At 43.7% G+C, this 16,247-nt stretch overlaps 2 protein-coding genes across 3 annotated transcripts in view; one reads left to right on the top strand and one right to left on the bottom strand.

The window, feature by feature from the left end:
- LOC110506858 (lamin-B3) overlaps window positions 1-7,041 on the top strand; it is a 21,607-nt gene extending 14,566 nt beyond the window's left edge. Inside the window, exons 6-12 of one of the 2 annotated variants that reach the window (XM_090222837.1) lie at window positions 503-723; window positions 1,455-1,677; window positions 3,842-3,949; window positions 4,113-4,229; window positions 4,623-4,727; window positions 4,942-5,011; window positions 5,967-7,041. In XM_090222837.1, the coding sequence (XP_090078963.1) occupies window positions 503-723; window positions 1,455-1,677; window positions 3,842-3,949; window positions 4,113-4,229; window positions 4,623-4,727; window positions 4,942-4,980 (813 nt within the window). In that variant the 3' untranslated portion in view covers window positions 4,981-5,011; window positions 5,967-7,041. The remainder of the gene's footprint in view (window positions 1-502; window positions 724-1,454; window positions 1,678-3,841; window positions 3,950-4,112; window positions 4,230-4,622; window positions 4,728-4,941; window positions 5,012-5,966) is intronic. The other variant, XM_090222836.1, reaches the window with a different exon arrangement.
- Window positions 7,039-16,247, bottom strand: LOC110506077 (E3 ubiquitin-protein ligase MARCHF3). Its single transcript, XM_036963799.2, has 5 exons — window positions 15,942-16,247; window positions 14,222-14,431; window positions 13,577-13,781; window positions 10,023-10,229; window positions 7,039-8,885 (listed from the first exon to the last, which is right to left on the bottom strand). The coding sequence occupies exons 2-5, from the start codon at window positions 14,404-14,406 to the stop codon at window positions 8,727-8,729; spliced, it is 756 nt and encodes a 251-aa protein (XP_036819694.2). The 5' UTR covers window positions 14,407-14,431; window positions 15,942-16,247; the 3' UTR covers window positions 7,039-8,726.

Genomic DNA, 16,247 nt, shown 5'->3' with positions numbered 1-16,247 from the left:
ACAAAAACATCGATATTTTGGGTCCATGGCCAGGAAACTGCCCAGACATTAATCCCATTGAAAACTTGTGGTCAATCCTCAAGAGGCGGGTGGACAAACAAAAACCCACACATTCTGACAAACTCCAGGCATTGATTATGCAAGAATGTGCTGCCAACAGTCAGGATGTGGCCCAGAAGTTAATTGACAGCATGCCAGGGCTGATTGCAGAGGTCTTGAAAGAGAAGGGTCAACACTGCAAATATTGACTCTTTGCATCAACTTAATGTAATTGTCAATAAAAGCCTTTGACCCTTCTGAAATATAATTACAAGCATTTCATTATTCCATAGTAACATCTGACAGAAATATCTAAAGACACTGAAGCAGCAAACTTTGTAAATTAATAATGGTGTCGTTCTTTAAACTTTTGGCCATGATTGTATGTTGACTGGTGTTAGGGAGTCTGAAAGTTGTCTGTGTGGATGACTTTCTCACAACCCTCACTGTCTCCTCCCCTCAGAACGGGGCCTTAGAGGGGCGTGTGCGGGAGCTGGAGCGGACCCTGGACCGGGAGCGCGAGGTGTGGCAGCAGCGACTGAGCCACAAGGACGAGGAGATGTCGGCCATGCGGGCCCAGATGCAGAGCCAGCTGGAGGACTACGAGCAGCTGCTGGATGTCAAGCTGGCCTTGGACATGGAGATCAACGCCTACCGCAAGATGCTGGAGGGAGAGGAGCAGAGGTACGTACACCTCAGACCTGGTTTAAATACGTTTTGAAATGGTGAATTCTAGTAAATCAACTCTGAGTAAAGCAAATCTATTCTGAATTATTCAAATCTTTGGGGCAACCTTAATTTCAACCCAGGTCTGGCACACACACACAAGGTCCTTTCACCAAACATAAAAAACTAAGAGGACCAAGACACTCTTCATGTAATTAGTTAAAAAGCCTTTATTTAAACTGGCCTTCATCAGGGAGTAACAATGTTTTAAACAAACCATATTCTACTTAACCCTAATTTGAAGAGGAAGTGGTTACAGAATAGTCATTGGTGGACACAACATGGTAAACGGTATTTCCAGTTTATTAATTTAGCAGAGCTCTTATCCAGAGTGACTTACAGTAGTGAGTGCTTACATTTTCATATTTGTTCATACTGGTCCTCTGTGGGAATCGAACCCACAACCCTGGTGTTGCATGTGCCATGCGCTACCATCTGAGCCACACGGCAGTAGGAAATATATATATTCAAAATTGTGATGTAGATATATTATCCAAAATGCATGTTAAGGTTAGAAGTATTAGAAAAGACAAAGTAGTCGTGGTCTTGAATAGGGGAGGGTACAGTTAGTGAGAACAAGGGAGTCATACATAAAACAAGTCACTAGATGGCAGCAAAGATGGAGCACAGTAGATAAAACAGAGAAACCAGGGTTTCCCAAACATCTCCCTGACGTTCTGTGTTTCCAGACTCCACCTCTCCCCGAGCCCCTCCCAGCATGGGGCCGTGGCACGCACGCAGGCACACGGCGCCCGCCGAGTTGTCCGCGGGAAGAAACGCAAGAATGAAGGTGGCACGGGGTCCTCGCCAGCCTACAAGGTCTCGCAGCACGCCAAGGCCCACAGTCACATGATGGTGTCGGAGATAGACCTGAAGGGGAACTACGTCACACTGAAGAACAACTCTGAGAAGGTACCTACCTACTGCCTTGCTCTGACCAATTAGGAGAGTCTGTGAACTTACCACCCACTCTGACCAATTAGGAGAGTCTGTGAACTTACCACCCACTCTGACCAATTAGGAGAGTCTGTGAACTTACCACCCACTCTGACCAATTAGGAGAGTCTGTGAACTTACCACCCACTCTGACCAATTAGGAGAGTCTGTGAACTTACCACCCACTCTGACCAATTAGGAGAGTCTGTGAACTTACCACCCACTCTGACCAATTAGGAGAGTCTGTGAACTTACCACCCACTCTGACCAATTAGGAGAGTGTGAACTTACCACCCACTCTGACCAATTAAAGATGGAATCCGCAGTAGGGGGAAATGGTGCCACTGGCTGCCCCACCAGCATTGTTATTGTTGTTGCTGAGCTGAGGAGCGTCGTGCAGCATGGTTATGAAATGCAGTACATATTGTGCTCTACTATCGTGCAGCATGGTTATGAAATGCAGTACATATTGTGCTCTACTATCGTGCAGCATGGTTATGAAATGCAGTACATATTGTGCTCTACTATCGTGCAGCATGGTTATGAAATGCAGTACATATTGTGTTCCATCGTGCAGCATGGTTATGAAATGCAGTACATATTGTGCTCTACTATCGTGCAGCATGGTTATGAAATGCAGTACATATTGTGTTCTTCTATCGTGCAGCATGGTTATGAAATGCAGTACATATTGTGCTCTTCTATCGTGCAGCATGGTTATGAAATGCAGTACATATTGTGCTCTTCTATCGTGCAGCATGGTTATGAAATGCAGTACATATTGTGCTCTATCGTGCAGCATGGTTATGAAATGCAGTACATATTGTGCTCTACTATCGTGCAGCATGGTTATGAAATGCAGTACATATTGTGCTCTACTATCGTGCAGCATGGTTATGAAATGCAGTACATATTGTGCTCTACTATCGTGCAGCATGGTTATGAAATGCAGTACATATTGTGTTCTATCGTGCAGCATGGTTATGAAATGCAGTACATATTGTGCTCTATCGTGCAGCATGGTTATGAAATGCAGTACATATTGTGCTCTTCTATCGTGCAGCATGGTTATGAAATGCAGTACATATTGTGTTCTTCTATCGTGCAGCATGGTTATGAAATGCAGTACATATTGTGCTCTACTATCGTGCAGCATGGTTATGAAATGCAGTACATATTGTGCTCTACTATCGTGCAGCATGGTTATGAAATGCAGTACATATTGTGCTCTACTATCGTGCAGCATGGTTATGAAATGCAGTACATATTGTGCTCTACTATCGTGCAGCATGGTTATGAAATGCAGTACATATTGTGCTCTTCTATCGTGCAGCATGGTTATGAAATGCAGTACATATTGTGCTCTTCTATCGTGCAGCATGGTTATGAAATGCAGTACATATTGTGCTCTACTATCGTGCAGCATGGTTATGAAATGCAGTACATATTGTGCTCTTCTATCGTGCAGTGCGATGATGTCAGAGATGGAAATAAGTGTTTGTAATTTCTTTGTTGTAATATCACAAAAGGACAAGGCAGTTTGACCATTAATAAGGATTCAATCTTGAAGTACCTACCGCCTGGCTTCAACCAATCAAGTGTTGAGTGAATCTGAAGCTCTACGTCTCTCCTTAGTGTCCTACTTTGAGTCTAAAGTCACCCAGGCCACTGGTTAACAAGTAGTCTCTAAAGTCACCCAGGCCACTGGTTAACCAGTAGAGTACTAGATGAGGGATAGGGTGTCATTGAGTCTCTTTAAGTCCAGTGTTTTGTGTTTACGAACCTGTGTTTTGTGTTTACGAACCTGTGTTTTGTGTTATTGCAATGCAAATGTATCCTGACAAGGATTCCAGTCTCTGAAACTGTGTGAAAGATCTGGGTTGTGTTCAGTAGGGCGAAGCGTTTTTAAACCGGAAGTGCTACTTGAACTTGTCCAATTTAGAAAAGAGACCATTGTTTTCCATTGCAAAACATTTTGCTCCAGTACGCCCAGCTGAACGTGCCGCTGTCCCCAATCTGAATTTCAACTGGGTTGTATTCATTCGGGCTCACCGTTGTAAATGTTTTGTAACAGAACAAGCAGTCCTTATTGGACATGCCTAATGAATAAGACCTGGCTGTTTTTTTTCTGCTGTTCCAGGAGCAGCCACTAGGGGGCTGGGTGGTGAGGAGAAGTCACCTGGACTCTCCTGAACTGTTCTTCCAGATCCCCCCTTCCTACATACTGGCTGGGGGCAACACCCTCACTGTGAGTACACGCATGCACCTAATACACACATATACGCATGTACGTATTGGGGGAAACTAATCAGGCCTCCATATACAATGGTCCTCATCTCCAAAACTGAAATAACATTTAAAACATGCATTGTTGCCAGCTGACCGTGTGGGACTGTGATTGTGTGTGTCAGATCTGGGGTTCGGAGGCAGGCGTAGAGGCCTCTCCAGGTGACCTGGTCATGAAGAACCAGAGGAACTGGGGTCCGGTCAACAACGTGATTGTCACCCTACTGAACCCAGATGAAGAGGTGACCCATACTTACTGGCCACCACGACCCAGTCTACTGGCCCAATCTACTTAATACATTTCTATATTTTTGTGCACCAGGGGAAATCAAGTTCATTTCATTCATATCCTTGTACACGGGTGACTATAGTTAATTTGATTTCTATCCTCGTGCACTTCTCTAATAGCCATCTTGCAAAGATCTTTAAGCTCCTAAGCTCGCAGAGATGTCTGTTGCATTTCAGCTGTGCTGCGTAGATGGATCTGGGGCCATATGTATCAAACCTCTCAGCCTTTTACATAGTGGGGGAAGTGGAAAACTGACTCAAAATCAGCGTCTAGGGGGAAACCTCACCCTACTCCAATCAGATCAGCTGTGAGCGGATGTTTGATATTCATTGTCTATCATCACTAGGAGACCGCAGAGCTGCGTGTGCAGGAGAGAGGAGAGGAAGACTCTGATGTGGAGGTTGATGAAGAGTTTATGGAAGGGAGTGATGTTCACTACCTCAGGAGACAGGTAAACACACACACTGCTCAGGAGATGTGTAAATCCACACTGATCTGTCTACGCATGCATACATACATACCTACCTACCTACCTCCCTCCCTCCCTCAGAAAACCTGTAAACACGCTGCTCCTCAGCAGACAGGTAAATGCTGTACCCAGGCCTGTACCCAGGGGAAACTGATCAGTACTGTGTTTTTGATCTCCATTCCCCTTGATGGAAAAGCCCAAGAGAAGGAAAAGGAAAGGCTGTCTGGTGTTGTGAACAGCCTGTCTCATGACACAGACCGATGGAGGTGAGGTGACTGCCTACAGCGTGGCTGTTGACTCCCTGGATGTGTCTCAAATCGCCCCCTATTCCCTATATAGTGCACTATAAAGATGAGGGTGCCATTTGGGTCGAAGCCCCTGTTTGTCTAATCCCTACTACAGCTCTTAATGCTCCATAACCTAACCTGTAGGGTGCCATAGTAAGTCCCATATGGCATTCTATTCCCTATATAGGACACTTGTTATGGCTTTTGTGGGGTCCAACATTCTTAAATAGCCATTTATTTTAGACACAAATGCAGGTACTGGAGGTTCCAACTCATTTCCCATTCATCCAGAAATCCAATCAATACGTGTGAGTTCCTGATTGCAATGATCTTCACAAATGTACTACACACAAGGTCTGGCTCTTTCACACAGTTTCAGGATTGGGTAATGAAGACATTCCAGGTATTTTGAACAAAGCTGCTGATGATGATGATGGCAAAATTATCTTAAAAAATGGCACTAAAATGATCAGAAGCCAAACAAAATGACATGGTTGGAAACTCTCTGCTTGGCGTCTATCAGCCTATTCCAATGACTGAATGGCACCATACACATTTCTAATACGTAATCCATAATCATTTCAAAATGTTCTTTTAATATCAAAATGGTTCTTAAAGCACTAGTTTTGAACAGAGCCTGTGGGCTTAAGTACGGCCTAGGGTGCATCCAAAATGAAGTGGCCTGCAACACCTCATTGCAAATGGCTGCTGTTCCTCCCTTGTGATGACACAGCTTGCTCAGCTTGCTGTGTGTTCCTCACTCCTGCATGAACCATGCTTGCTGTGTGCTGGCCAACGCACACATTATGAGTCTAATTGTTTGTGTGAGTGATCATTGCTGTACTAATTGTATGTTTGAGTGTTTGCACGAGGCATGTGTCAAGAGGCTGAGCGTGTGTATCTCTTCACTGACACTGTGTTGTATGTTTTCCAGGCTCCGGGGAGAACAAACGAGAGTTGCTCTGTTATGTAACTCCACCTTCCTCCTTTCACAATTCTGACCTGAGAACGCTGCATCCGACCCGGGAATTCCCAGGAATACCACTGGAAAGGCTACGATGACATCCTATCCCCTACATAGTGCGTTACTTTGCCATGAACCACAGCGTGGGCACTGCACAGGGAAGTGGGTGTCATTTGACACTGGCCATGTCACCAATGGTATTATTTATGTGCCCTGTGGGAGCTTGATGGTGATTTGGGAGCACTGCTACACAAATGTGTGTGATTTCAATGCAGATTTTTTCCTAAACTAATGCAAGAGTTTGGCTGGTTGTATAGTTGCCTGTACCTGGAAAAATAGTGAGGAGCCCTTTAAAATTGCAGATCTGTTAGTGCTGTCTAGTCAACTCCTATGGTCATTTGTCTAAACAGCACAGACAGATCTGGGACCAGGCTTGTATTCTTTAAGCAGCGACATGGCGTTTGTCCTGCTACTCTGGTTCCCAACACGTCTCTCCTCCCGCTTGCTGCGAGTGACATTCATGTGCCCCTTACTGTCTTTAATGCCACATCATTCAATTGTCAAAGTTTTTAAGAAAATATGTTTCATTTGTCATACAGTATGAATATGCCTTGTCTCCTGACTGTTTAAAATCCTGTTTGGGAAAATGACAGATTGTTCCACTCGTATGGTATTACAGTATGTTAGTACTATAACTAACTGTAAGATGAATGTTTTCTGGTGTTTTTACCCTTCAACCTGCAGCACTTTTTACCACTGAGAGAGGAGTTATACACTGAATATATCCATCATATAATGTGGACATGTTTCATGTTCATCCTGAAGTATGTGGACAGGATGCTTTTCCTGTGTTTGACAGGTACTTTGGTGGCTTTGCAATATTGTTTCTTATTTTATTTCTGAAACTTTATTTTCTTTCTATTTAGAAAAACAACTAACTGTAACATCCTCTGAACGTTCAATTGACGTCCGAAGAAACTCCATGTTGGTTTGTCCTTATGCACCAAAATACTTATGATTTCAATAAAGATTTTTCCTTAACTAATGTCAGTGTTTGGTTTATTGTTGGTGTGGTTTGGTATAGCCTGTGCCTGGAAGGACTATGGATAACCCTTTACATAAAATGGTTCTTATACCTCTGTAGTAATGCTGAAGTTACTCTAGTAGTGATATTACAACAGTAATTAGCCACAGTGTTTGTAGTGACAAACTCAGTATAAAGTGGAACTAAAGATTTGTATAAACACGACAGATCGTCAAAGCAACATTTCTGACTTTGTGGTCCTCAGGAAAGATTGTTTTCAAATGTCACGTAAAGGGACATTACACTTTCAAGTCAAAGTTTGTCAGATGTTTTCAAACCTTAAAGTAGTCTGATGTAAAAACGTAGCCACATCCCACAACATTGGTTGTTTAGAACCAGGAAACCAGGAAATTAGACAGTGTTCACCATTGAGGAATATAGCTACAAATATCTAACAAACCTTTTGAGTGAATAGTCCTTTAAAGATGTTTGCAGGTCTAACTAAGGTGGTTATTTGCAGGTGTAACAAAGCGTGTTTAGTGAACGATAACTAGTCATTCTTAGAGTCCAAGAGTTTTTTTTTTTTCATAGTCTGGGAACAGGTTTGGAAAAAACTCTGGGCCCAACATCAATTGGGAGTGGGACATCAATTTCATTGTCATTAATCTCATCACTCTTTTACAAAACAGTCTTTAGAAAATAGTTAGGTTCAACTGAGTAAGTCTCAAAGGCTGGTGTCTATAAATATATAAAAAGTATTCTCCGCAGAGGAAGGTTTCTTCCTCTGAAGGTTCCTTGGTAGAACATTTTCATTGCTGTCTCCTTGATCCAAGTCTTTGTTAAAAGTGTAGAGACGGGGCCTTATTCTAATAGAACCTTGTATCCTTGTTGAAGCAGCATGAGGACTGGGCCCAGTCCCATTACAGCAACACCACTGTATCCTTAGTGAGATCTGGCCTGGTTTCAATCCAGCTACACCACAGTCTCCTTGCTCATGTCATTGACTCCTTGCTGAGCGTACAGTGGATACTGGGACCAGTCCTACTCCAGCTACACCAAAGTATCCTTGCCCAGGAAACCATAGACATTAAAACCAGTAGATGGTGATAGCGCTGACGTCATCCACGTGTTCCTATGAAAGCTCCCGATGGCGCATGGAATTATTTCAATTTGAAGCGGACCATATTGCTGAATGGCGCCAAAGAATCACTAAGGATCATGGTGAAAGTGGCAGTAACTAGCGAAGGATCATGGTCAATGTAGTCGTTTTCATCCTGCCTGAGAGAGCCTGCTCGTAGCTTTATGGTCCCTGATTTGTCTGTGTCAGCACCTGATTCTGTGTGATGACAAATGTAGCAGTCAGAATGGATCACTATTTATTACAATTTCTCGATTTGTAGCGAACTTTTAAATAATTCACCATCGGGATTGAACTTTTGGAGTCCAAAACGGGTGTAAAAATATATATGTTTGGCCGTTCTGGTGATGGTTGACATAGGCTTTTTTGGGCAGACCAGGGCTTTTGGCACCACTAGGTTGCTGTGCAGTAGCCAACCAGCAGAGCTTGTGACTTCACGCTCCAGACCGGACACTGGGGACCTGTTAAATGTGACACTAGAAATGTGACACTAGACCCCGTCCCATTCTGGCTACATCACTGTCTTCTTGCCAAAGTATCGTGGACACTGTACCCAGTTCCACTCCATCTATACCACAGTCTCCTTTCTGGTGTCCTTGCTAAGGAAGCTGAGGCTCAGTGTGTGGTGTGTGTGCATGGTTCGTGCTGGTCGGGGGATCTGTAGCCTAACTCTCTGGTCTGTCTGTTTCCATGTCCTGAACAGGTGGATGTGATAGCGCAGCGACACCTGGTGGTGGAAGAGAGCAGTTGATTTTTACCAGACAGTGGCTTAAAGGGACGTTTTTTAAATATTCAACTTCATGTTCACTCCAGCACTACCCCAACATCAACATATGTGAAAACAGAGCATTTCTATGTTTTGTATTAATAAAGATAGATGAAGATAAGTGTTTCCAATGACATCAACCAATTGGTAGGCAATGCCTACTCATAATTGGTTAAAATCACATGATGCACACAGATGTCATTGGAAACGTTTATCTTCCTATATATTTTTTACTACAAAACATAGAAACGCACCATTTTCACACATGTTGATGTTGGGGTGGTGCTGGAGATGATGAGTATGACAAGGGAAAACTGTGACATTTCTCTTTAAGTCAGGGAAGTTTGTAGTGGCTGTTCTAAAAAAACAGAACCATGGATTAACTTCCCCTTTAATTTAAACACAGGTGACTTCACTTATGCAAGCTGTGTTTGTTTACTTCCCCAACCAGGGCCATGTTGATTAGGCACCAAACTGAAGAAAACGGACAGCAAAGATGGTGGATAATGAAGACGTCGCAAAAAGTCAGTTAATCATTGCTTCCTGTCTGTGTAAGTGGGCTTAAGCATTCTTTCCACGTGAGCGTACATAGGTAAGCATGCTCAAAGATTCTCACTTGAGAGAGGGAACGTCCACGTACACGTCCACGTACACATTAAAAAGGTTTTAAATGGGAAACTGCCCAATAACAGCTGGCTTTGGTTTACACTATCATCTCTGACAGATAGTAATGAATGGAAGTCTATGGGATCAGCTAGCTTTAGCACAATCAGCTAGCTTTTCCCATAGACTTTGTCATTGCGCTAACGCTAGTTAGCATTGGTGAAACTACCTCTAACTTTCTTAGTAATTCTATTTACTTTGTTCCACCATTACACTATATACCAGTGGAGGCTGGTGGAAGGAGCTATAGGAGGACGGGCTCATTGTAATGGCTGGAATGGAAGAAATGGAACGGAGTCAAACATGGTTTCTGTGTGTTTGATACCGTTCCGTTTATTCCATTCCAGCCTGTCCTCCTATAGCTCCTCCCACCAGCTTCCACTGCTATACACAATCCCAATGTAACCCCAACCCACAACAGCCCCAACAACTCACCACAGTCCAGAAGCAGTAGATGGTGAAGAGAGCCAGGGTGAGCACCATGAGTCCAACAGCCTCCATACTGTTACTGAAATACAGGTCCATGGCACCCTGCACACACAGCCATCCTGATAGGCTAGCCAGCGGCGTGATGAACAGGAAGCAGATGACGTCACCGCAGAGCGTCCGTCTCTGGTGCTGCATGGCTGGTGAGCCCAGCCACTGAGGAAGGGAGGGAGGGAGAGAGGGGACGGGGGAGGTGGGGGATGTACTGTAATTAGAATGGATAGAATGACGGTAATATCAGTTCAATTCAAAATGACATTAAGCACCGCATGACTTCACATGTGTCGTTCACTGACACAGAGAGGAGGCCAGGGAACATAAAGTTAGAGTGGGTAGACCAGACAACAGAACCATCTAAATCACTGTTATGTACAATACAGTATCTACACTAGATGGTGTTGGCTTTTGGCTTTTGGATGAGTATCGAAAATCACATTTCACTTTAGAATTTGAGACTTTAAAATGTTAACCACTGAATATTGTACGCTGTGGTGACGGACCAGGCTGTATCTCCATTCATCTGTCAGATCAGCTGTTGTTTTGTCTCCTACTCTGTGTGTGTGTGTGTGTGTGTGTGTGTGTGTCTCGTACATTAGCTCCCTCCATACAACACATGGTTCTTAACAGATTACCCGGTGCCAGTGGCCAACACACATGCGATAGGCTGGGAGGAGACCATTAATACAAGACGACGTAATGTCCTGAGGAATCTGTCCTGAGGAATCTCATAGAGATGCATTACAAAGCTCATATCTTTGCAATGGCTGCTTCTGTTTCAGCATGGGCAGTGCCATTGAGGGCAATGCTGTCTCCATTTAAAGTAGACAATCCCCTCTTTTTCTACTTCTGAGAGGGAATTGCCAGTTTCTAAATAAACGGAAAAGGTGCATAGCACCACTTACTGTGCTGGAGTGTGTATAATCTGGAAGTATAGGCTAAAGCCAAGGTTGGTTATTCACTGTCGCCTGCCATTACGGAATGTTTTCTCAGGAATATATTTCATTGGCTGACCCCTTCTGCTGACCTGGATGAAATTCTGGGATCCTTCCTTAAGCCATTGCAAGTCCCACCCAGTTGACTACTTCACAATGATGAAAGCCCTTGATATCACTGTGCCCATGCTAAAACAGTGTTTGGGCCAAGTGAACCATCTATCAAACTCTATGGAGCAGCTGCAGCTCAGCTACAGCTAGTGACAGGAAACACCATCTAATCTGTTTCTCAGGCTAAGTGGCTTTACTGGTAAAAGCAGTCAGTGACATCACACACTCAAATGTGAATCCAGCTAGGGGCTCTGTTCAGGAGGGTGAATTGTTACACACTGGCCAGATAGAAATGTATTGAATAGAATTGATAGGGTTATGTGGACTGTAGTATAGGGAATCGTTGCAGTTCTACACATTATATATATATCTATCTGCAACCTGAATAATGTTTGTTTTCTTCTCTTCTATGAAGACTATCTCTGAGACAGCAGTTTGTATATTCCTTAATGGGTTTGAAATTAAGTGACAGGTGGGTTGGGGTAAATTCCATTTCAATTGAGTCAATTCAGGAAGTGAATTGAAAGTGACCTCAATCCTGATAAATTGAGACTGCATAATATAGTTGATGTACAGTGCATACGGAAAGTACTTTTCCCACATTTTGTTACTTTACAGTCTTATTCTAAAACGTATTCAATTGTTTTTTCCCCCTCATCAATCTTCACACTATAATACCCCATAATAACATAGAAGAAAATGTTTTTTCAAATTTTTAGCAAAGTTAATATTAATAAAATAAACAAACTGAAAATATCACATTTACATAAATATTCTGAACATTTACTCATTACTTTGTTGAAGCACCTTTGCCAGCGTCGCTGCACAGCCATTTTCAGGTCTCTGCAGAGATGTTTGATAGGGTTCAAGTCCGGGCTCTGGCTGGACCACTCAAGGACATTCAGAGACTTGTCCCGAAGCTACTCCTGCTTTGTCTTGACTGTGTGCTTAGGGTTGTTGTCCTGTTGGAAGGTGAACCTTCGCCCCCTTCTGAGGTCCTGAGCTCTCTGGAACAGGTTTTCATCAAGGATCTCTCTGTACTTTGCTCTGTTCAGCTTTCCCTCGATCCTGATAATTCTCCCAGTCCCTGCCTCTGAAAAATATCCCCACAGCATGATGCTGCCACAACCATGCTTCACTGTAGTGATGGTGCCAGGATTCCTCCAGACGTGACACTTGGTATTCAGGCCAAAGACTTGAATCTTGGTTTCATCAGACCATAGAAACTTGTTCCTCATGTTCTTTAGGTGCCTTTTGGCAAACTCCAAGCGGGCTGTCATGTGTCTTTTACTGAGGAGTGGCTTCCGTCTGGCCACTCTCCATAAAGGCCTGATTGGTGGAGTGCTGCAGAGATGGTTGTCGTTCTGGAAGGTTCTCCCATCTCCACAGAGGAGCTCTGTCAGAGTGACAATCGGGTTTTTGGTCACCTCCCTGACCAAGGCCCTTCTTCCCGATTGCTCAGTTTGGCAGGGCGGACTGCTTTAAGAAGAGTCTTGGTGGTTCCAAACTTCTTCTATTTAAGAATGATGGATGCCACTGTGTTCCGGGGGATCTTCAACGCTGCAGAAATGTTTTGGTGCCCTTTCCCAGATCTGTGCCACAACACAATCCTGTCTTGGAGCTCTATGGACAATTCCTTCGACCTCATGGCTTGGTTTTTGTTCTGACATGCACTGTCAACTGTGGGACCTTATATAGACAGGTGTGTGCCTTTCCTAATCATGTCCAATCAATTGAATTTACCACAGGTGGACTCCAAGTTGTAGAAACATCTCAAGGATGATCAGTGGAAACAGGATGCACCTGAGCTCAATTTCGAGTCTCATAGCAAAGTGTCTGAATACTTATGTAAATAAGGTATTTAAAAAGATATATACATTTGCACTGTTTTCGCTTTGTCATTATGGGGTATTGTGTGTAGATTAATAAGGAAAAATATAATTCAATACATTTTAGAATAAGGTTGTAACGTAACAAAATGAATGTAGAAAAGGAAAGCTGTCTGTATACTTTCCAAATGCACTGTGTGTGATGACTATTTTACTGTAGTTTTATGGTGTTTTTTATGACATCTATTTTGTACCCCATTTGACTCTGTTCGATTAATTGCAGTTCAACCATTAATTACAATGAGCCCGTCCTACTATAGCTCCCCCCAACCAGCCTCCTCTGGTGTGTGCACCCTTTCTCCCGGAAATGTGTGTGGTTGCTTATGAGTGTGCGTTTGTTAGTGTATGTGTGCTTGAGCGTGTGTGTTTGCTTGCATTTGTCTATGCCTTAATGCATGTGAGTGCGTATGTCTCCGTCTCACCTAACACCACAGTAAAATTTCCATGAAGGACAGATCTAGAATCAGCATCCCTTCCCTTAATCCTAACCTTAACCAATAGTGGGGGAAAATTATAAACTGACCCAAGATAAGCGTCTAGGGGTAACTTCACCCTACTCTTTCTCCCCTACCTCAGTGAGTGGCTTGGGCAGTCTCTCCAGGGCGTACTGGTGGTGGCAGAGTTCACAGCGGCTGCTGTTGGAGGCAGTGAGCCAGTGTTCCAGGCAGCCTCGGTGGACCATGGCCAGCGTCCCTGAACACTCACAGGGGGAGAGCAGCTCCCCGACACTCCCTCCCTCGTGGCAGATACGACAGAAGGGCTCCTCACTGCTAAGACTGCAGGACAACAGAGAGACAAAGTCAACACAGGGCAAAACTGAGAGTCCCTAATGGCACACTATTTCCTTTATTTGACACCACAGGGCTCTGGTCTAAAGTAGTGCACTATATAGGGAATAAGGAGACATTTGGGACCCAGACAAGGAGGACGTAAGAGAGAGTCAATGAATGTTATTGTACATCATTTAAATCCCCGTATTAAAGGATTCTTCTATGAATAACCTCACATACAACTTCTCTAACCCCCCTCCTTCTTGTACCATGTGTTCTTATCCTCTCTCTTCCTCACTGTGTTTCACTCTCTCCCTTGCCTCCCTTTGTGGGTGTTTCTGTGTGTGTGTGTGTGTGTGTGTGTGTGTGTGTGTGTGTGTGTGTGTGTGTGTGTGTGTGTGTGTGTGTGTTCTGTGTGTTGTGTGTCTGTTTGTTTCCTGACCCACCTGTCGGTGCTGGGGCTGTGAGTCATTGAGGGGGAGTGGCCATAGCAGTCCATCACTTCCTGAGGACAGGGGTCAGACTCCTCCCCTCGTTCCTCCTCAGGCACGACCTTCATTTCCCCTACAGGACTGCATACCTGCGGGCCCAGGAGCTGCTCTGGGGCCATGGCTGCTACAGAGGGGGCCATTCAATCAGACTGGTGTGGGGTTCTGCTACACATTTGGACAATAATATATTAGCATCATATAATATCAGTGTACACTGTGATCATATATCTTGCAATGGTATTTGTTGGCAGGAGAATCAGTTCAAAACAATGAAGCCATGTGGCTAAATCCAGGAGTTTGACCATCCAACTATTTGACTGTGAGGTTGATTATGGCAAAATCAAGTCCCAATTTGAATTGAATTATGTCAGGAATACGCTCCCATATACAGTAAGTAGCTTTGACACAGCCACTACCAATGACCTCTAGCCATTTACACTAATACATAAGACTATTATGGAAGGTCTATGTTCAGAATAGTCTATCCCAGTCTCTGGCCAGACTGAGGGCACTCTGCAGGCTACAGCGGCTGTGAGAAGAGAGATGAATCACAACTGAAATAACACATCCTCTCTAGGTCCCTTATTTGATTAGACGTCTTTCTGTATAAGAGACACTGTTAATGGAATCTAGTTACTACCATGTCAGATATGAAGATGAATTTGTTATTATATCTGAACTGCACATAATGCTTGATGGTAGGGAAACATGTTGACACCAATCAAACTGTAATACCTATTGAAGCAAGAATCTTTAGGTGCTACATCAATTTTTGGACTTATAAAAACGTATAAATGCTTCATGAGCTTAGTTCAACTGTTGTAACCCATCAGAACCCAAAATATAAGCTTGTTTTACTCCAATGTTTGTCAACAACGTAAATGTAAACACACACTGTATAGCGTTAAAACATGGTTAAAACTGTCATTTTAATACCATAGATGGTCAGTCTTTGCATCCATAGCTCTGTCTTTGAATTTGAGAGTGGTTACATTTCTCCAGCCCTATCCCTCAGTTTTTTACCAAAACAAAGACAGAGTTTCTGTTTTGTTATTGTATTAACTGCAGATTCTAGCTTTAAGCCTAATAATGCAATGATTCATACAAAACATACAACTAATGTTCAATTGAATTGACTAAATATTTCTAAAGTTGAGTACTTCTTTCACTACCAAAGCCTTCTTGCAGAGACAGTATAGCCCACATGTTCAGTATCACAAACAATTTCACTGAATCACCAAAACACTAGCGCCAATACACCGATACCTAAGCTGCTACTGTAGGCACAGCCAAGATAACACCAAACACACATGGGTCATCATTCTATGAGTAGACTGCCTTTAGGGTCATGTCATTCTGTCAATCTATTCATTTCACCTCATTGTAACATTCTGTCATGAAGAGCACGTGTTGAACTTCATAATAAATCATGTTTTCCCAGGTCAAGAGGTTAAATAAAGTGGGTTCAAATCTTGATGTGGGACATGCCAAAATGGGAGAGAGAGAGAGAGGGAGAGAGAGAGAGAGAGAGAGAGAGCGAGAGGGAGAGAGAGAGAGAGAGCGAGAGAGAGAGGGAGAGAGAGAGGGAGAGAGAGATAGAGAGAGCGAGAGGGAGAGAGAGAGCGAGAGAGAGAGAGGGAGAGAGACAGTGAGAGACGTAAACAAGTGATCTTACCATCCCAGTAGAGTTCTTCATGTCCCCAGGCCTCAATAAAAAGTGTGAAGCCCTACTCTCAAGGGCTGCTTGCTATTTCTCTGTCTCTCTCTCTTCTCTATCCCTTTCTGTGTGAGTGTCTGTGTGTGTGAGACAGAGAGAGTGAGAAACTCAGTCGCAGCAGTAGCAGCGTGTGTGTGTGTGGCTGCAGATGAAGTATCCTGAAGGTCGACCGGTCGGCCAGGGGGTGAGAAGAGAACAGTAAAGGATTATCTGGAGTAGAGGAGGGGAGAGGAGAGTAGCCCTCCCCCAGCCTCGGCCCTGATC

This window comes from Oncorhynchus mykiss, chromosome 26 (genome assembly GCF_057628025.1).
Source record: "Oncorhynchus mykiss isolate SJ-2025 chromosome 26, ASM5762802v1, whole genome shotgun sequence".
NCBI classification, from domain to species: Eukaryota; Metazoa; Chordata; class Actinopteri; order Salmoniformes; family Salmonidae; genus Oncorhynchus; species Oncorhynchus mykiss.
Note: the sequence above shows the minus strand (reverse complement) of the source record. Positions and strands in the feature narration are given on the sequence as shown.

Coding starts and splice junctions, on each gene's coding strand:
- LOC110506077 (XM_036963799.2), bottom strand. CDS start 14,406: ATGGCCCCCTCTGTAGCAGCCATGGCCCCAGAGCAGCTCCTGGGCCCG. Junction 10,230..13,576: donor TGCCCAAGCCACTCACTGAG/GTAGGGGAGAAA, acceptor TCCCTTCCTCAG/TGGCTGGGCTCACCAGCCAT. Junction 8,886..10,022: donor TCTACTGCTTCTGGACTGTG/GTGAGTTGTTGG, acceptor TTCCACCACCAG/GTGTCGCTGCGCTATCACAT.